Genomic DNA, 16,179 nt, shown 5'->3' on the forward strand with positions numbered 1-16,179 from the left:
GGCTCCGACGTTCGGAAAAATGCTGGAAGAGTGCGTTCGGATCTGTGCGCGCGCCCGTTCAGTTGAAATACGAATAAAATATGTAGAAATAAACTATTACAACTGCTTTTTAGGATATTATTTTTTGTTTCTTTCATTGGTGGTGCCATGGCACACTGGCACTACCCCAAAAGCCGCCCCTGCTGTGTAATGTCTTAAATGTTTGTGTTGTATCGGAGGTGGCCCTGGCATTGAGCTGATCCCTCATCCGGGGAGGCCCTCCATGTCCTTGTGTGGTAAAAAAGTATGTATGTGATCCAATAGATTAATAATTCCTCTCCCGACAGGTCGCGACCCTCTAAGGCCCCTGTGGCTTGATCGTATAAATGAACCTAAAATGCAGAGGTTAAACTAAGGTAAGGAAAGAAAGAAAGAAAGAAAGAAAGAAAGAAAGAAAGAAAGTTTATATGAGGAGCTTGGTATCAAAGTTGGACAACTCCAATTTGGATTTTTTTTTTACAGGAGAGGCGAAAAACTAGATCCTTGGAAACCAATGTCACTGTTATAAGTACACTTTTTTTTAAACATTCTCATGGGTCATAGAAACATTTTTTCAGTCTCAAAATGTGATTAAAATTAATATTCAGGTCGAAATTTAAGTTTAAAAAGTGGAGTTGTCCATATCTGGAACTAAGTCATGGAGTTGTCTGTTTTTGAAACCAAACGAAGCTTCCTCGCTTCCTTTTGAGGAACTTCTTTGTCATGAACTTCCATATTCTTATTGAAATAACGATGTAACATAATTTTACAAAGAAAATTTACGTACAACAGTATGTATTATTCATCCACAAACCTATTACATAAACATCAGCCATGTTGGATTCGCGATGCCTGATGGGAAAAGGTGGTACGAATGTGGGCTTCTCATTGGCTGCTGAAAGAATTGTCCTAATTTGAAACCAAGGAGTTTTCTACATTTTGATTCTAAAGCGCACAATTAAGTGCTATTTTCGCTTTGTTCTGTCCGTTTTTTAAACTAAACAGTTTCAGAATCTCATTCAGCATACAAAATCCTATGAGAAACAATCGATATTTCGAAATGGAAAAAAATGGAGTTGTCTAACTTTGATACTATTGTCCTCATATAACGACGCTCGCAAATGCCGAGGTTATATCAGCCGCGCCGGTGTGCCGGAATTTTGTCTCGCAGGAGTTCTTTTACATGCCAGTAAATCTACTGACATGAGCCTGTCGAATTTAAGCACACTTAAATGTCATCGACCCGGGCCGAGATCGAACCCCAACCTCGAACACAGAAGGCCAGCGCTATACCGACTACGCTACCCAACCCGACCCCAATGCATTGAGAAGATTTTGAGCGTTACATGGATTCAGAAATGGATCTTGCTCTGTAAAATCGTTTCGTAAGCTGGAGAAGAACTCTGAGGAAACTGATGTGGAGTTACCGATAAAAAAAAAAGTGATCGGATAGACCGAAATTAGTAGAAAACGAGGTGAGTGTAGCTTTATTCTTAAGAGGAGTCCAGGATGTTCGTGAATATTCTTTATATAAGTCCTAACATTTGTAATGCTAATAAAAGTTATAGAGCGTTTGAAGATGAGTTATTTCAACAGTATGGCGATTTCTGAGAAGACAGCTTCGGCTCTATCCCTAGAAAATTAAAATACGTCTTGGGCTTAAAGAACAAGATAAGCAGATTAGTGTCGCTTTCACTTTGAAAATGTTGGTGAACGAGGCTAAACGTTTGTAAAAATTATTGCTGTCTGTATTCTTAACCAAAATTATTTAGACAATTACCATAGCAACGAAATGCATATAAAAAACCCCAGTCCCTCTAAAGCAGGCCTAGGAGTTATTATTGCTGTCTGTATTCTTAACCAAAAATTCTTCAGACAACATAGCAAGGAATGCACATCGACAAAAAAACTCAATGTAAAGCAGGCCTGGGCGTTATTATTGCTGTCTGTATTCTTAACCAAAATTCTTCAGACAATATTATCATAGCAACGAAATACATATCGAAAAAAACAATCCCTCTAAAGCAGGCCTAGGCGTTATTAGCTCGATGTTATGTTTTTTATTTAACGACGCTCGCAACTGCAGAGGTTATATCAACGTCGCCGGATGTGCCGGAATTTTGTCCCGCAGGAGTTCTTTTACATGCCAGTAAATCTACTGACATGAGCCTGTCACATTTAAGCACACTTAAATGCCATCGACCTGGCCCGGGATCGAACCCGCAACCTTGGGCATAGAAGGCCAGCGCTATACCAACTTGCCAACCAGGTCGACTATTAGCTCGATTGAGTTACTGCAGACTATCCCGTAACTCCCCACTCCACCTTCCCTGGCAAAGACAGTTATCTACGTAAAGATTCATTTTTGGACCAACAGAATTATTTATCTGTTATGGTAACAATTGTTATTTGAGGAGACAAATTCACTCCGGGACCGGGGATCGAACCCGGGTCTCTGGTTCTACGTACCAAGCGCTCTAACCACTGAGCTACGCCGAAGTTCAATCCACAGTACCGGATCGAATTCTCCTTCTCTAGTGTTTTGCAAGATCGAGGTATCCATGCATTGTTTTGATTCATACAGAAAACTTAGTTTCAACATTCCATATATATATATATATATATATATTTTAAGTTCAACCAGTTGAACACAACCATATAAAAATAGATTTAATATTCATCTGTGACAGTCGTATTGTTTTGAGTCTTTTCCAGAAAATACTCAAAAAGCTGCTATTTAGAATTGTGCAAACTTAACTGCATGTTCGTAAAAACAAACTCAGTATTTGTCGTATCATACGCGTACATAGCTAAATTTTCCAAGAGTTCTTTAGTACACTGGAATGCATCACATTTCATTTTGTCAAGCGATGTCGACCGGAAATCAAATTTATTTATTTGATTTTATACTTGGCTGTTATAATGTTAACCAAGTTGGCCTTGCAAACTATTACCTAACCAAGCTCGGAATATTATGGATTGGCGGCGCTACTATAGCGAGCGCAGTGATGTTTTATTACTCCGCTAGATGGATGACTGACATGTTTTGTACTGATTCTCACTGAAGCCGCGAATGCTGCCATGTTACACGGCAAGTAGGGTAAAAGTGCCTAATTCCGTGATACCTTAATCCCGTGATAAAATTTCAATTGACTGCCATGGAGTTGTGGTCTCTTACTTTTAAGTTTTTGAAATACCTAACAGATGCCAGGAGATGTGTTCTTTTCAATTTTATTGACTACCCGCCTTTTGAATAGAAGCAGTCGACTGCAGAAGCTTTTGTTCAGTGGTTGACCAGTAAGTTTTTCTTTTTCTTGTGACCAGTGGCGGCTCATACATATTTAATGCCTAGTGCCAAAATCAGTGGTAGATCCAGGATACCCTAAGGGGGAGGGTAATTATTTTTCCTACTATTTCCTCCCTGGATCCGCCTATGGTCTAAACCAAAGACAAGAAATAATAATAATAATAATAATAATAATAATAATAATAATAATAATAATAATAATAATAATAATAATAATTAGAGACGAGAATTCCATGCAAATGCATGTTTTATAGGAACATAGGATATAGCTCAAACTTAGTACTTTTCCATTTCATTACTTTCCGATTCCAAATATGTGTACTTTTCCTGTGCATATTTGCATGTTTTCGACTTTTTAGGGATAAAAACATGCATAATGCATATTTAGGTAATTTTTAGCTTAACAATGCATATAATATACATTACATTCAGTTTAAATGCATGTTTTAATGGTTTTGTGTGGACATCTCAGTTTCTCGATTTTATATCCCATATTTTAGCTTCAGGAATCAGGATTGAAGAATAAAAAGAAAAAAAAAAACTAAATAACAGAAAAATTAAACAAAATGTAAAAATTTTCACAATAAGGTGTTAGAGGACCTTTCCCTGGACGGAAGTCCACTTTTACAACACTTTACCGACGACCCTCTATACACTGCGTGTCATAAATGAATTTATTACGTTGGATATTTTGAGAATAGTAAGTAGAGAGGAAATATAGATGGTTCAAGGAAATTGCCGACAAATAATTTAGGTCAAAAGCATCCTCTTTCAGGGAGGTTGTAAATTATCTTCCTTTTCTAGTACTAGTAGCAATTTAGATTCTTCTAAAATTGGAATCATCGTTAAACTGTGTTTGCGGTGTGTGAATATCGTAAGTTGTTAATGTGCTTGTTTATTCTGTTTGCGCGTGTTAATGTGGTTCTAATATGTTTCCAATTTAAAGATTCCAAAAGTGTACTCTTCGCACAGTGGATTATTGTAAAGGAAAAGATTTTATTAGATCAGATGAGGATGTCGTATTTTGCGACTGTTGGAGTAAAGAGTTAAGCAATGCTGTTCTGTTTCCGAACATTTTATATGACAATTGTTCTTTGTAAAAAAATCACAAAACTTGTTTAAAATAATTATTAAATTACGATGTCCGTTTTTAAATCGTATCTAGGTAACTGTAAGGTCTATTATAATTTCAGATGATATGTACTAAAAAATTTCAAGTCGACCAGCATGTCGCATCTGTTTCACATATTGTAAGAATGGAACAAAAGAAAGAATCTGCAAAGAATTTCATAGATCCCTCACTTATGCCCGTGGGAAAGTGGATGTAGCGGCGAAAAAACAAATTGGACAGGGTCATAAATGCTAACCCGGACTGCCGATTCTTTTGTTCAGTGAAGAAGGTTATTTGTGGCGAAAACTTGAATGAAGAATTTGACCTGACACTGTCACAAATATGTTCATTCAAGTTTAAACCCGTAACTTCTTGCAATATAGAGACAAGTGCAGGAACCTCACAGAAACCAATTTAAAAATGTTGTTAGGTTTTTAACTGTGCAAAAAAAGTGAAGTGAAATAAGACATTTGAAACAAAAATAAAAGTGCATATTTTAATGTATTTTTCGCTTGATCATGCATATTTCATTGTTTCATAGTGCATGAATGCATGCATATTTTGGGATTTTATAGTTCATGAAATTCTCGTCTTTAATAATAATAATAATAATAATAATAATAATAATAATAATAATAATAATAATAATAATAATAACAATAATAATAATCATCATCATCATCATCACCAAAATTTATGCAACTGGAGCACTTGAGCACTTTTGTTGACCAGGTTAATATGCGCGATAGATAAAACCCATTCGCCTATTCTTCTGACTTGAAAATAAATCCATCATTTTTTTGTTGAAGTTGTCTATTTTGCAAACAAAACTCCTCAGATTCATCGTGCCCTCTTAGTGCTAAATGTAGTGCCCCACAAAATCGTATGCAATTTATTATTAAATTTAACACATATCTGTTTTTATCAACTTGCTCATTGTGTTTTGCATTCGCGAGTCTGTAGTGTGAATTTAACTGATTTTCAATGTTCACTTTACCCAGCATAGACAAACTGAAGACGTTATTCATATTAACCTTTGACTTATGATGTGTTTTTATTTTATCCCATAAATGTACTAAATCTGTCACACCCACTTTTGACCAGCTAAGTTCACCTCGGAACAGAACACACGGGAAACAGAAGGACGCATTTTTCACATCACATCCACACAACCAGTTGTTTTTAAATAAATATCTGGGTTGAATTTGCGAGATCTATTAACTTTAGCACTTTGCTGCTTTTGATGAATATTTAAGTGCGGTATATGTCTGCCTAATTCTTTAACACGAAGTTTGTTTTCATATGTTAATGTTGAAAACGGAGATTTCAATAAAGCGCCAACCGAGTTCATTTTTTCACAGTACACAACACGATAACACGACCACTATTACGATGACAACCTCACGACTTAACACGTTCACAATACAATTGGTACTGTTGTAGAAATAATAAAGTGAAAACTTTCTCAAGCAAGTTTTCAAGAAACCGGGAGAGATTTTATCTCATTGTTGCAGTCTTCGCTAAGAAACTTGTTCCGACAAAGCGGAAGGGCAGACAGAGCGAGAGGTAGTAAGGGATCGGCGTAGAAAATGGGGATGTATACAGTTTTACAAGCATTGCAAAAGCCAGCGGCAATTTGTGCCTGGCACATTTTAAATCATGCTTTAGATGCTGAAAAGGACGAGCGAACATGAAGATTGCGCGCGCATCCCATTATATTTCTTATGGGATGTAGTGCCTGGCACAGATTCATCCTCTAAACACTGGTTACAACGTGTTTCCCTGAAAAGATCATATTGACGGTAGAGATTGTATAAGCGTAACTTGTTTCTCTCAGGTTTTGAGCGGAAAATATGAATTCTCCTTTTCCTTCTGTATTCTGGTAGTGCCATGGCACAACGGCACTACCTCTAAAGCCGCCCCTGCTTGTGACCGCTCCTGATAGAAACATTTTATATTTGAGGTATGAATTCATATAGAATTATAAAAATGATATATTACTGTAGATTATAGTCAGCTGATTCAATGTGTATGATTATTTAAACATTGTGAGACAATAACAACGCTACAGGAGCTTTCCCATTTTCGGATTTATTTTCATATTTCTCCTTCCTGGCTCACTCGACCAGTGATGCCAACGCTAAATTGTGAAAATTAATGTCTATGAAAGAAAATAGTTCGTGGAAATAATAATATAAATAAGTTATAGAAAACATCAATTATATTTATAAAAAATAATAGGGAATATATTGAACTTAATTACTGCTGTTGTTAGGAATATAAATAATGAGAAATAATTGCGTTATAATCCAATTTATTCAAATTTAATTTTATATTGAATTTAACTTAGTTTATTTTGTTTATAATATATTAATATGTAATATGTATTCCTGTAGTTACACAAGTATTTTCTATGAAATTTATCACTTAGGCCATTTTTCTATGTTGTAATTTCTTGCTTATTCCATATTAAAACAATATACCATGACTTTAATGTGTTTTTCCAAATACATTTCTTTTTTCTGAGCAGTTAATGAGGATTATTTTAGTATCACGGAATATGGAACCCTGTCACGGATTTAGGAGCCACTGTGTAACAATGAAGAATCATATATCATGTATCAAACTTGTGAAACTGTTGACAGTGAATGTTGTAAAAACTGTAGCTAAAGGTCCAAATAACGTCATTTAGGTGTTATTTGAAAATTTTTAGTAAAAGTTTGGCATAAATATGGACTTTATTAAATATGTCACGAAATTAGGCAACCTTATCCTATATCATTACGTAATAATACCGTACAACCGATGATGATGTCGCGGACTATTAAGACATCATCAGAGGCAATGTTACAATCCCTTCCTTAAATAATAGGCGTACAAGTTTGTTGCTGAAATTTCTATAACCAACTGCCGTTTTCTGAATTAAATCAGTATATTTTTTTTTACCGAGCGAAGTGGCTGAGATGATAACGTTTGAGACTCGCATTCGGGAGGTCCGTGGTTCAAACCCCGTTGCTAGATATTCTGATTGGGTTTTTTCATGGTTTCCCCTCAGTTACAAAGGCAAATGCCAGAGTGGACATTTACATACCATGATTCATAACCAAATAATAAATAAGTATAAATATTAAAACAAAATCTAAACCAACTACATGAACACAAACCCTTTACAACACACGACAATAGAAACAGCAACTCAACAATACAGTCAATGTCTTACTAGTATACTCAAATATCCTACACACCCGATATGACCATAGGCGTTAAGTCGTATATAAACATACTTAAAAAAGTGGTTTTTTTTACAAATATAATGTGGTAGCATATCTAAAGAAAGTCCATAATAATAAATTATTTGGCTATGAAAAGATTTGTGTTGTTTCTTATTTTGTATTATTTCTGTATAGTTATATGAACTGCAAGATACGACCAATTTCAGCAAATAGACTGTAATCATTACTTCACAACAACAAAGTTAAACGCATCAATTTCTGACGTCATAACCGTATATGACGCAACTTGCATTTTTTCCGTACAAGTGTTCTTTCATGCACGGCTTCAAATTGAAGTCCAGAGTCAGCCATCTAGCGGAGTAATAAGACATCATTGAGCGAGCGAAGCGGCTGGCGGCCGGAATGCAAGTGTACGAGGCACCGGTGCCAACCCTGCGGCTTGACTGAATCGCACAAGTGCTTCCAAATAAAATTATCATACCCGGCAGCATTCTGGCACCGATACTTTTCCAAATCTATATTAATGACCTACTTTTTAATCAAAATTTCAACAATAGTATTTTAGCGCTATACACGGACGATTCGGCATTTCTCACGGCATCGTGGAAGCCAACTGTTGCCATTAACAGGCTACAAGGTCACCTACGTGACATTGAACCATGGCTTCTCAGATGGAGAATTAAATTAAATATATCTAAAACACAAGCCATCTTATTTAGCAGGAGAAATAAATTCAATAGACCGGGCATAAATCACACAAAATTAGCTATAAATGGATCACAAATCGAATGGAAAACTTCAGTTAAATATCTCGGAGTAACACTAGACAGACGGCTCACTTTTTCTGAATATATACTACAAAAGCTCAGACTTGCCAACTCTAGAATGGTGGAGCTCTACCCAATATTAAATAAAAGCAGACATTTAAACATACATACAGCATTGATTTTGTATAAAACATTAATTAGGTCCGTAATATTATATGCTTGTCCTGCTTGGGGACATGCACCTATTACAGTTCTTCAAAAATTACAGGTTTTCTAAAACAAACTTTTAAGATTCATTACAGGACTTCCTAGAGTAACACCTGTTAGATTAATTCATAAAGACCTAGAAATTTTGACAGTTCAAGAATCAAGCCTTCTGCACGTACACCAAGTCGTACAGCAGCAACAACCCACTAATTTCTTCCCTGGGTAACTACAACCCTGCTTTAGATAAACACAAAAGACCTAAGAGCGTACTCCACCCTCTAGCTTGGAACGACAACGTACAAGACGAATACCGACTTGAACACTAAACAACCACTTTACTCTACAGACAGACATGTCAATTAATACACTAATAATGTTATTTCTCTGTTTCAGGGTCATTACGTCATTGGCTGTATAGATGCATTATATTTTCTTGTAAACACTTTTTATGTATTTTTAATGTATAGGCCTATGTACTTTGAATAATGATTAAAAGACCACCTCCCACCTCAACATATTCAGACCCCTCTGTAGCCAATTGGCTTGTCGTCAGCACGACACCTCATCCTGCTCAAGGTTTTCCCGTGGTTTCCCTTGAGTAATAAGACAAATGTCGGGATGAGCCCTAAAGAAATGGCCCACGGACCACTTCCCTTCCCCCACTCTTTCTCTTCTACTATCACAAAGAACTTGCTAATTTCTTAGATAACAGCCCTGTACTGTGATAATAGGGGAAAATAAATATATTGTAAGTTCACAGGGCTAACGGCTCCGAAGCTGGGTACCTGGTTCTAATGAAGTGCACTGGTAGCAATATAAAACATGGGGGCATGAGATAGTTACTCTGCCTGCCATAAAAATTCACTTCAATTAAATCCACAAGATAAAAAAATAGAAGCGGCTAGCGGTCGGAATGCAAGTGTACGAGGCAGCGGTGCCAACCTTGCGGCTTGACTGGATCGCATAAGTGCTTCCAAATAAAATTATCGTACTTTTCATTGGAGGGTCGTACACCACACATAAAACTAGGCCTATTTTGATTATTTTACTTACACCGCTTTGACAATGTTCTATTTAAACAATTTTAAAAATTTGTATAAGAAAATAACTGCTAAAAATTAAATATGGACGCATAAAATGATTTTTAAACACTCTGTTTTCTGCTTACCTTATGAAAATGCTAAGAAACGGAAGGCATAATCTTCCTCCTCAGGAGGAACAACAATAGAAGAACCAGAACATACATCTAGCCCTTTCATAGTTCGTTTTATCACCGCACAATCAATCTTTAAGTAAATTTAAGATTAGTTGATCAAATTTTCTTATACAATCTTTTTCCATCTTTTATATTTAAGTACACCGGAAGTAGATTTTTGGAAGTAGGGCCTATGAAGCCTATCACTATCTTCTGATTCCATTGCCACTGTTTCACGTCAGAACAATGACACCTGATTTCTTACTACCCGTGCACTACTACAGGGACATCATTTTATTTTTACTTCAATTTTTATTGTACCTGAGTTTTTTAATGTACTTTACTCCCACCCCTTCTACTAATGAAGTTCCAACTCCACACAGAGCCAAGACAGCAGATAGTAAGCAGTACTGAGTTACTGAGTATAGTACGTTCCAGAAATATGTTCGCGTTTTCCAGTGACGAAAGAGCTTTCAATATTGAATCATATTTTCGCACAGGTACTGTCCGTTTGCCTACGTCGCATCCCGATTTCCCCCACCTGCTTCTGCTCGCCCCTCTGTAAAAGCTGGGCTGTCTTAGCTCTTTTCTGAAAACATTAATTTCTCTTAGGAATTGGGCGTTTACGTAATATTATACAGCTGTTTAATTTAACTTAAAAGGGCCTCGTTAAGTAATTAACTGTCACGTGATTTCCTCCCTTTCTACAATCCTGCGGCATAACCACTTGGACGGACAGTAGATAGCATGTCTGAGTAATTTTATATTTCCGGGTCGGGCAGAAGTGAAGATTGAATTTACAGTACGTAGAGTAGGTATAGAATTATTTCAACATGAGTTACTAGTACGAAGGACGAAACTGGCAATTGGAATTAGATGCAATAGTCTATAGTGCGATAATATGCACAAAAGAACTGAAGCCTGTATCGAAATGAACGGCCACCATTTTCAAAATTGTGTTTAAATATTCATATTATGATTATTTTTCAATTTAACTTCTTTCTCTATATTGTACGCTAATGTGCTGTAGACAGTATAATATACACCGCATAATGAATACGTTCGCATGGATAACTCACTTCGTGAGTAAAAACACTTATTCTTAATACAGTACTGTACTTTCATTAAAGAAAAACCTAATGAAAATTATCAAACTCAAAATCGCAATATTTCCTAGTTTACGTAAATGGATGAACTACTTTTCTTCCTTCCTATACCTAGTAGAGTGATTTGTGTTTTACGCCAGTATCATCGAACTCCAGTCTTGGAGGGGGGAGCAAGCGGTGTTTCCGGTTCTCTAAAGGTATAGACAGGTTAATATTAAAAATGTTAGTAAAAATAAAATGATGTCCCTGTACAAAGCACGAGAATAGCACGAGGGAGTAATGATACAGACTGTTCCGGATTCCTTTGTATGTATACCGAATATGTTTCTTTTCTTTTTATATTCCGGGGTTCCAAAAGCATTATTGCCAACTTATTACAAACATGCATGCTTACGTGACAATAGAATATGTTTTGGGAGAAGGCAAGCGAGTGATTAACCCAAACACCCCTTGGCGTAACTAACAGAACTCCCCTGACTCAGGCGCACATCTCCGGCGACTGTCAGGACTAAATAATCGTACTGTAATGCTGATGAAGTGATGAATCAGTCATTAATGAAATCTAAAAATAATTGGATTAATCCATTGTTTCAGGCAATGCCATGGTTTTATTTTGATGGAAAACTCCTCCTAGACATGTACACAAGAGCAATACGAGGAGCAAGTAATGAAAGTCTCTGTGGTTATAAGGTAATTGTTTAAAATACACAAAACAAACAACTGAAGAGCTTTCTCCCAAAATGATTTAAGTCCACAAAAATGAAAAAAGAGTTTTTGCTGTATTCCTAATATTCTTTGCAATCGTCACTGTATGTTTTCCTTCGAAACTCACTTCCATGAACATATCGAAGCATAAACAAGACGATTCCATGCAATAAGTCCATAGCCCGATTTCCATCGAAACATTTTAAGTCCTTCCCGCGTTTGTGCAGGAAACTGAAGTTTTTTGAACCTTCACATTTGTTCAGGAAACGGAAATCCTTTGTGCATGTGCACTTGTTCAGGAAACAGCTAAGTATGAAGATGGCCGCTGCCAGCCAAGATATGAAGAACAACAGAGGTTTTTATAGTGACAATTGGAGGTTATAAGCGAAAATGTGAAATAGACACTGGCGATTCGAATTATCGGCCAGAAGATATGCAAGAGACTGCAAGCGGGTACGAGGTGAGTCAAAGTATCATGTTTACATGGTACTGCATACTGCTATTATTGTCAGATGTTGACCCTAGGGCAGTAGATAGCAACGTGTTGCGTGTATGTCGAGGTGTATGATCAGAATTTTTATAAATATAAGGTATAAATTTAAAAATTCAAACAAGTTTTGCACTATTACTGGGATTTTGCTCAATGAAAAGCATCACACAGAATTTGTATTAATTTATTACTTTAAAAATGGTCCTATTTAAAACGTAGATTTAAACCGATGATTACCTATGTATGCTGAAAACATTTGTGTACAACAATAAGAAACCATCGGGAAACGGCCAGCATAAGTTGAAATAGGATCCACAATTTTTTGTCCTTCCTGTATAGTTGCTTGAAATGGACTTAACTCATTTAGGGAGAAAGCCTTTCAGTTATTGTCTTCACTACCGTACCTATTACAACTACATTTCAGTTTCTAGCACCATAATCTGTGACATGTTGTTTCTGGTATTTGTTAAATACTGAATGAATTTTTTTCTCTGATTAACCACTTCCCTTATTATCCCGAGTTAACTCGGGTTGCTAACATGTGTCAAAATTTATTAACCCGAGTTAACTCCTTTGAGTCCCATTGTCTACTTCATAGTGATTTTTTAAGTATGTAAGAAAATTAGTGATGTACAGTGATTCTGCAATATTAAATGACCTCTTTACGAAAATAAAAAAATATGACACTTTTTTTTCACAAAACTGGTAAAATAAATAGTAAGGGAAGAGGTTAAGATGTACGAGTCATTTCAATAGCAAGGTATTCATAATGAAAAACAACGCCCTTTAAGTGTCTTTCTGAATACCCTCTTTCTCTGGATGTTAAAACATCAACCTTCGAATCACTTTATTAACAATATTCGCACGACAGGCATAAGAAATTATAATCTTTTCTACACCGAAATTTCTAAATCTTTTTCTCCGGTGTCCAGATTGAAAGACTGCTATATTTATTTATTTCTTTAGAATCGGACACAGATACATGTGTTTGCCAAAAGATACAGAATTATTTACACTTTCCCTGCTTAATAAAGAGGATAATCTTATCTCAGATACCTTATATTGTAAGAAATATGAACCAGCTGTTAAGGATGTTTTAAATATGATAAATGGATTTATTTCTTACGTAAATATTGAGCTTTTTATAGGTGGTTTAAGAATATATACATCTATAGCAAACACTAAGTATGGAATATTGCTAATAATTTTACAAAAACAAATGTTATGCAAGAGCTGTTGGAGAGAAACCATATAATATGATACCAGTATTCGAAAAAAGTTAGTTATTCATAGTGTTACCAACAATCGTCACATCAGAGTCGCCAAATAAGATGTTTAATGTCGCTAAAAAGTCGTCTCCACTTTGCTCTATACTTTTAATAAAGGAAGGGATGTCTCGCGAATTCATTGTCACATGAGCTGAACTGAATTAACTCTTCTTAGATTTCTATAAAATGTTCCAGGCTTGCCCCAATTATTCCTTCTCACTCATACAATAAAAAGACATCGTATAATGAATGCCTACATTTAGAGGTTTAGAAACATGTTCACGTAAATGTTGATTTATAAGTTAACCCCTTACCGCATGGGCCAGTCTTGCACACACCGGTTTAATATTAAAGTAACTTAAGTAGCTCTTTCTTTCTCAACTGATGTCACATATGGTCAAATCCAATTCTTGACCGTGTGCCATATCTGTCCTAGTATGCAGTTTGAAATATTATATGCTTATATTATAAATTATATGAATATAAACCGGTATGTGCCATATCTGTCCCAGATTGCGGTATGGGGTTAATTTGCAAATAAACTTATTACAACTCCTCAGAATTATGCTCTCTTCATACCTATTGAGAGAGAGAGAAAAAACCTATATCACGTAGACCAGAGGAGAGGGCATTGCCCTCTAGGTCCCCCGTATATCCGCCTATGCGTGAGATGTAAAGTAAATAATCTGCCATTTATTTCTTGAAAAGCACGTACTTCTAGCGACTACCACCTTGAGATGGAAATGTGCTTCGTCAGACACCCACAAAGTGTCAATAAAGTCTTCATCTTCATCCATACCATTTAAAATCTCCTCAGAAAACGCGCTTCCGTTGAGAATGTCGCGATGTTTTAATTGGTGAACCACCTGAATTTTGTATGGACGACTACCTAAGTCGCATGAACAGATAAAAGATTTTTATTGCTAAAACACGTTTTGCACCGCTCCACCTTTCCATGATAACTAAATGGCACTCTATAGGCAAAGGAATATGCTCGCAGTTTATCGCCCCTCGACTGCGCTTCCTAAAATTAAGTTGGCGGACTGTATAAGAAACATCGTAATATTTAAGCGCAATGGTGAACAATTCTACAACGCTTATTGCTTTAAAGGTTTCTACGTAAAAAGAGTTTTGTAATTATTGTGTTATAGGATGAAGTGTATCGGGATTTCAGACGTATGCTGGACATCGTGCAGCCACGTACATCGTGGCGGTAACTGCAAAAAGAAGACTGCTCGTCACATGACCGCCACATTCTAATGTTATAATAATTCCATATTTGTTACCAGTTCAAATGTACATAAATAATTTAAAAACATTGTGCAGAATATTATAAACTTAACACAAAGTAGCTTAGTTAATAAAGTCTTTTAATATATCAATCTGTTTATTTTATTGTTGATCACGAATAGATTACACTAGGCAACATTGATTTCATTGCATGGAATGTTTTAGTTGTTCCAAGATAAAATTGACGCGCTGCAAACAGATTTGAGGTCAGAAAATTCCTAACACGTCAGATTTTCTCAGAAATCACATTTTCTAAAATTTGCATTAACTTACATGAAAAAATACCCATTTCCTGTCTTGTACCACACATGCACGTTTATTTTTAGGTTTCTTCCTTAGAATATAAAGCACTTTATTCTACAACCTACAAGCATTGTCTAATAAAGGGGAGAAATGTTTCATTGGTGTTTATAACTTGATCGTGAAATGTAAATTTTATAAAAACCAAAATATACAGGTCTAGGTACTGCAATTCTGTAGAGTTTCGTATTTGTTTTAAATTTCATTTAAGTTTCGGTTTTGTCATATTTTTTAAGCTTTTTTTGTTACAATAATACTCTATTGCAGCGATGGGGGAAAAGGGGTGGAACGAACATACTGTAATCAGCAACTTACTCACTCCACATCTAAAACGGCAAAGTCAGGCGTATTTCGTCGTTTCCGGGTTTGATTGTTTACAAGGCGAGTCCAAAGCTGTGCAGTGGCGTAACTCAGTAGAAACATGATGTAATAGTTGTTTTGTTATACTCCTGACCTAAACTAATAGGGTGTTGATAAATGTTAATAGAACGAAACAACCGTTTACAGTTTAGTAATTAAAATGTATTTACATAAATAGAACGAAAATAATAATTGTATTACTTCATTCGGTAAACAGATCGAACAAAGTAAATAGAATCCACATACTTTTCGTAATCCAAATACTTTTCTTGCAACAGATGAACTTATAGCACGAATAATTAACAAATATATAAATAATGTTACAAAAGAAACAATATAATAATAACAATAATAATAATAATAATACTTTATTGTCAGAACAAAGATACATATTGATTTTTTAAATATAAAACACACTAGCACCGCCAGAAAGAGTAAGTTACATACTCGTGCTCAGGGAGCATTCCACACAATGTTAAGACATTTTATTAAATAACAGAGTAAAAAATAAAGAAGAAGAAGAAGAAGAAAACACAAATATCACAGTAATTGAACTTTAAATTTCCTCTATTAACAACAATTTTTAATTGATTTTTTTAAATAAGGGGCATTAGCAAATTGTATGTTTGGGAATTTAGCTATTACCATGTTATAAAATCTTGGGCCGAAGTTGCTACTCCCTTCCGAGAACACCTAAATTTCTCTGCTTGAGAATTTCTCTGTTTTGAGAAAACATAACTAACACGAAGTATGTTTGTTGCTAAACAAACTGAAGCTGGCTCGTTTTTGGTTTTTAATACTTACTTACTGGCTTTTAAGGAA

The 16,179-nt window shown here is 35.6% G+C and overlaps 1 protein-coding gene across 2 annotated transcripts in view; it reads left to right on the forward strand.

Moving 5' to 3' along the window:
- The window catches only part of LOC138709265 (constitutive coactivator of peroxisome proliferator-activated receptor gamma-like), a 52,551-nt gene extending 37,762 nt beyond the window's left edge, over positions 1 to 14,789 (forward strand). Inside the window, exons 6-8 of one of the 2 annotated variants that reach the window (XR_011334893.1) lie at positions 11,539 to 11,634; positions 11,913 to 12,109; positions 14,559 to 14,789. Coding sequence is in view for 1 of the 2 variants with exons in the window: in XM_069839924.1 (XP_069696025.1) it covers positions 11,539 to 11,634; positions 14,559 to 14,624 (162 nt within the window). In the remaining variant the exon portion in view is untranslated. The remainder of the gene's footprint in view (positions 1 to 11,538; positions 11,635 to 11,912; positions 12,110 to 14,558) is intronic. The other variant, XM_069839924.1, reaches the window with a different exon arrangement.
- Positions 14,790 to 16,179: the final 1,390 nt, after the last annotated feature.

The sequence above is a fragment of the Periplaneta americana genome, chromosome 11 (genome assembly GCF_040183065.1).
Source record: "Periplaneta americana isolate PAMFEO1 chromosome 11, P.americana_PAMFEO1_priV1, whole genome shotgun sequence".
NCBI lineage: Eukaryota > Metazoa > Arthropoda > Insecta > Blattodea > Blattidae > Periplaneta > Periplaneta americana.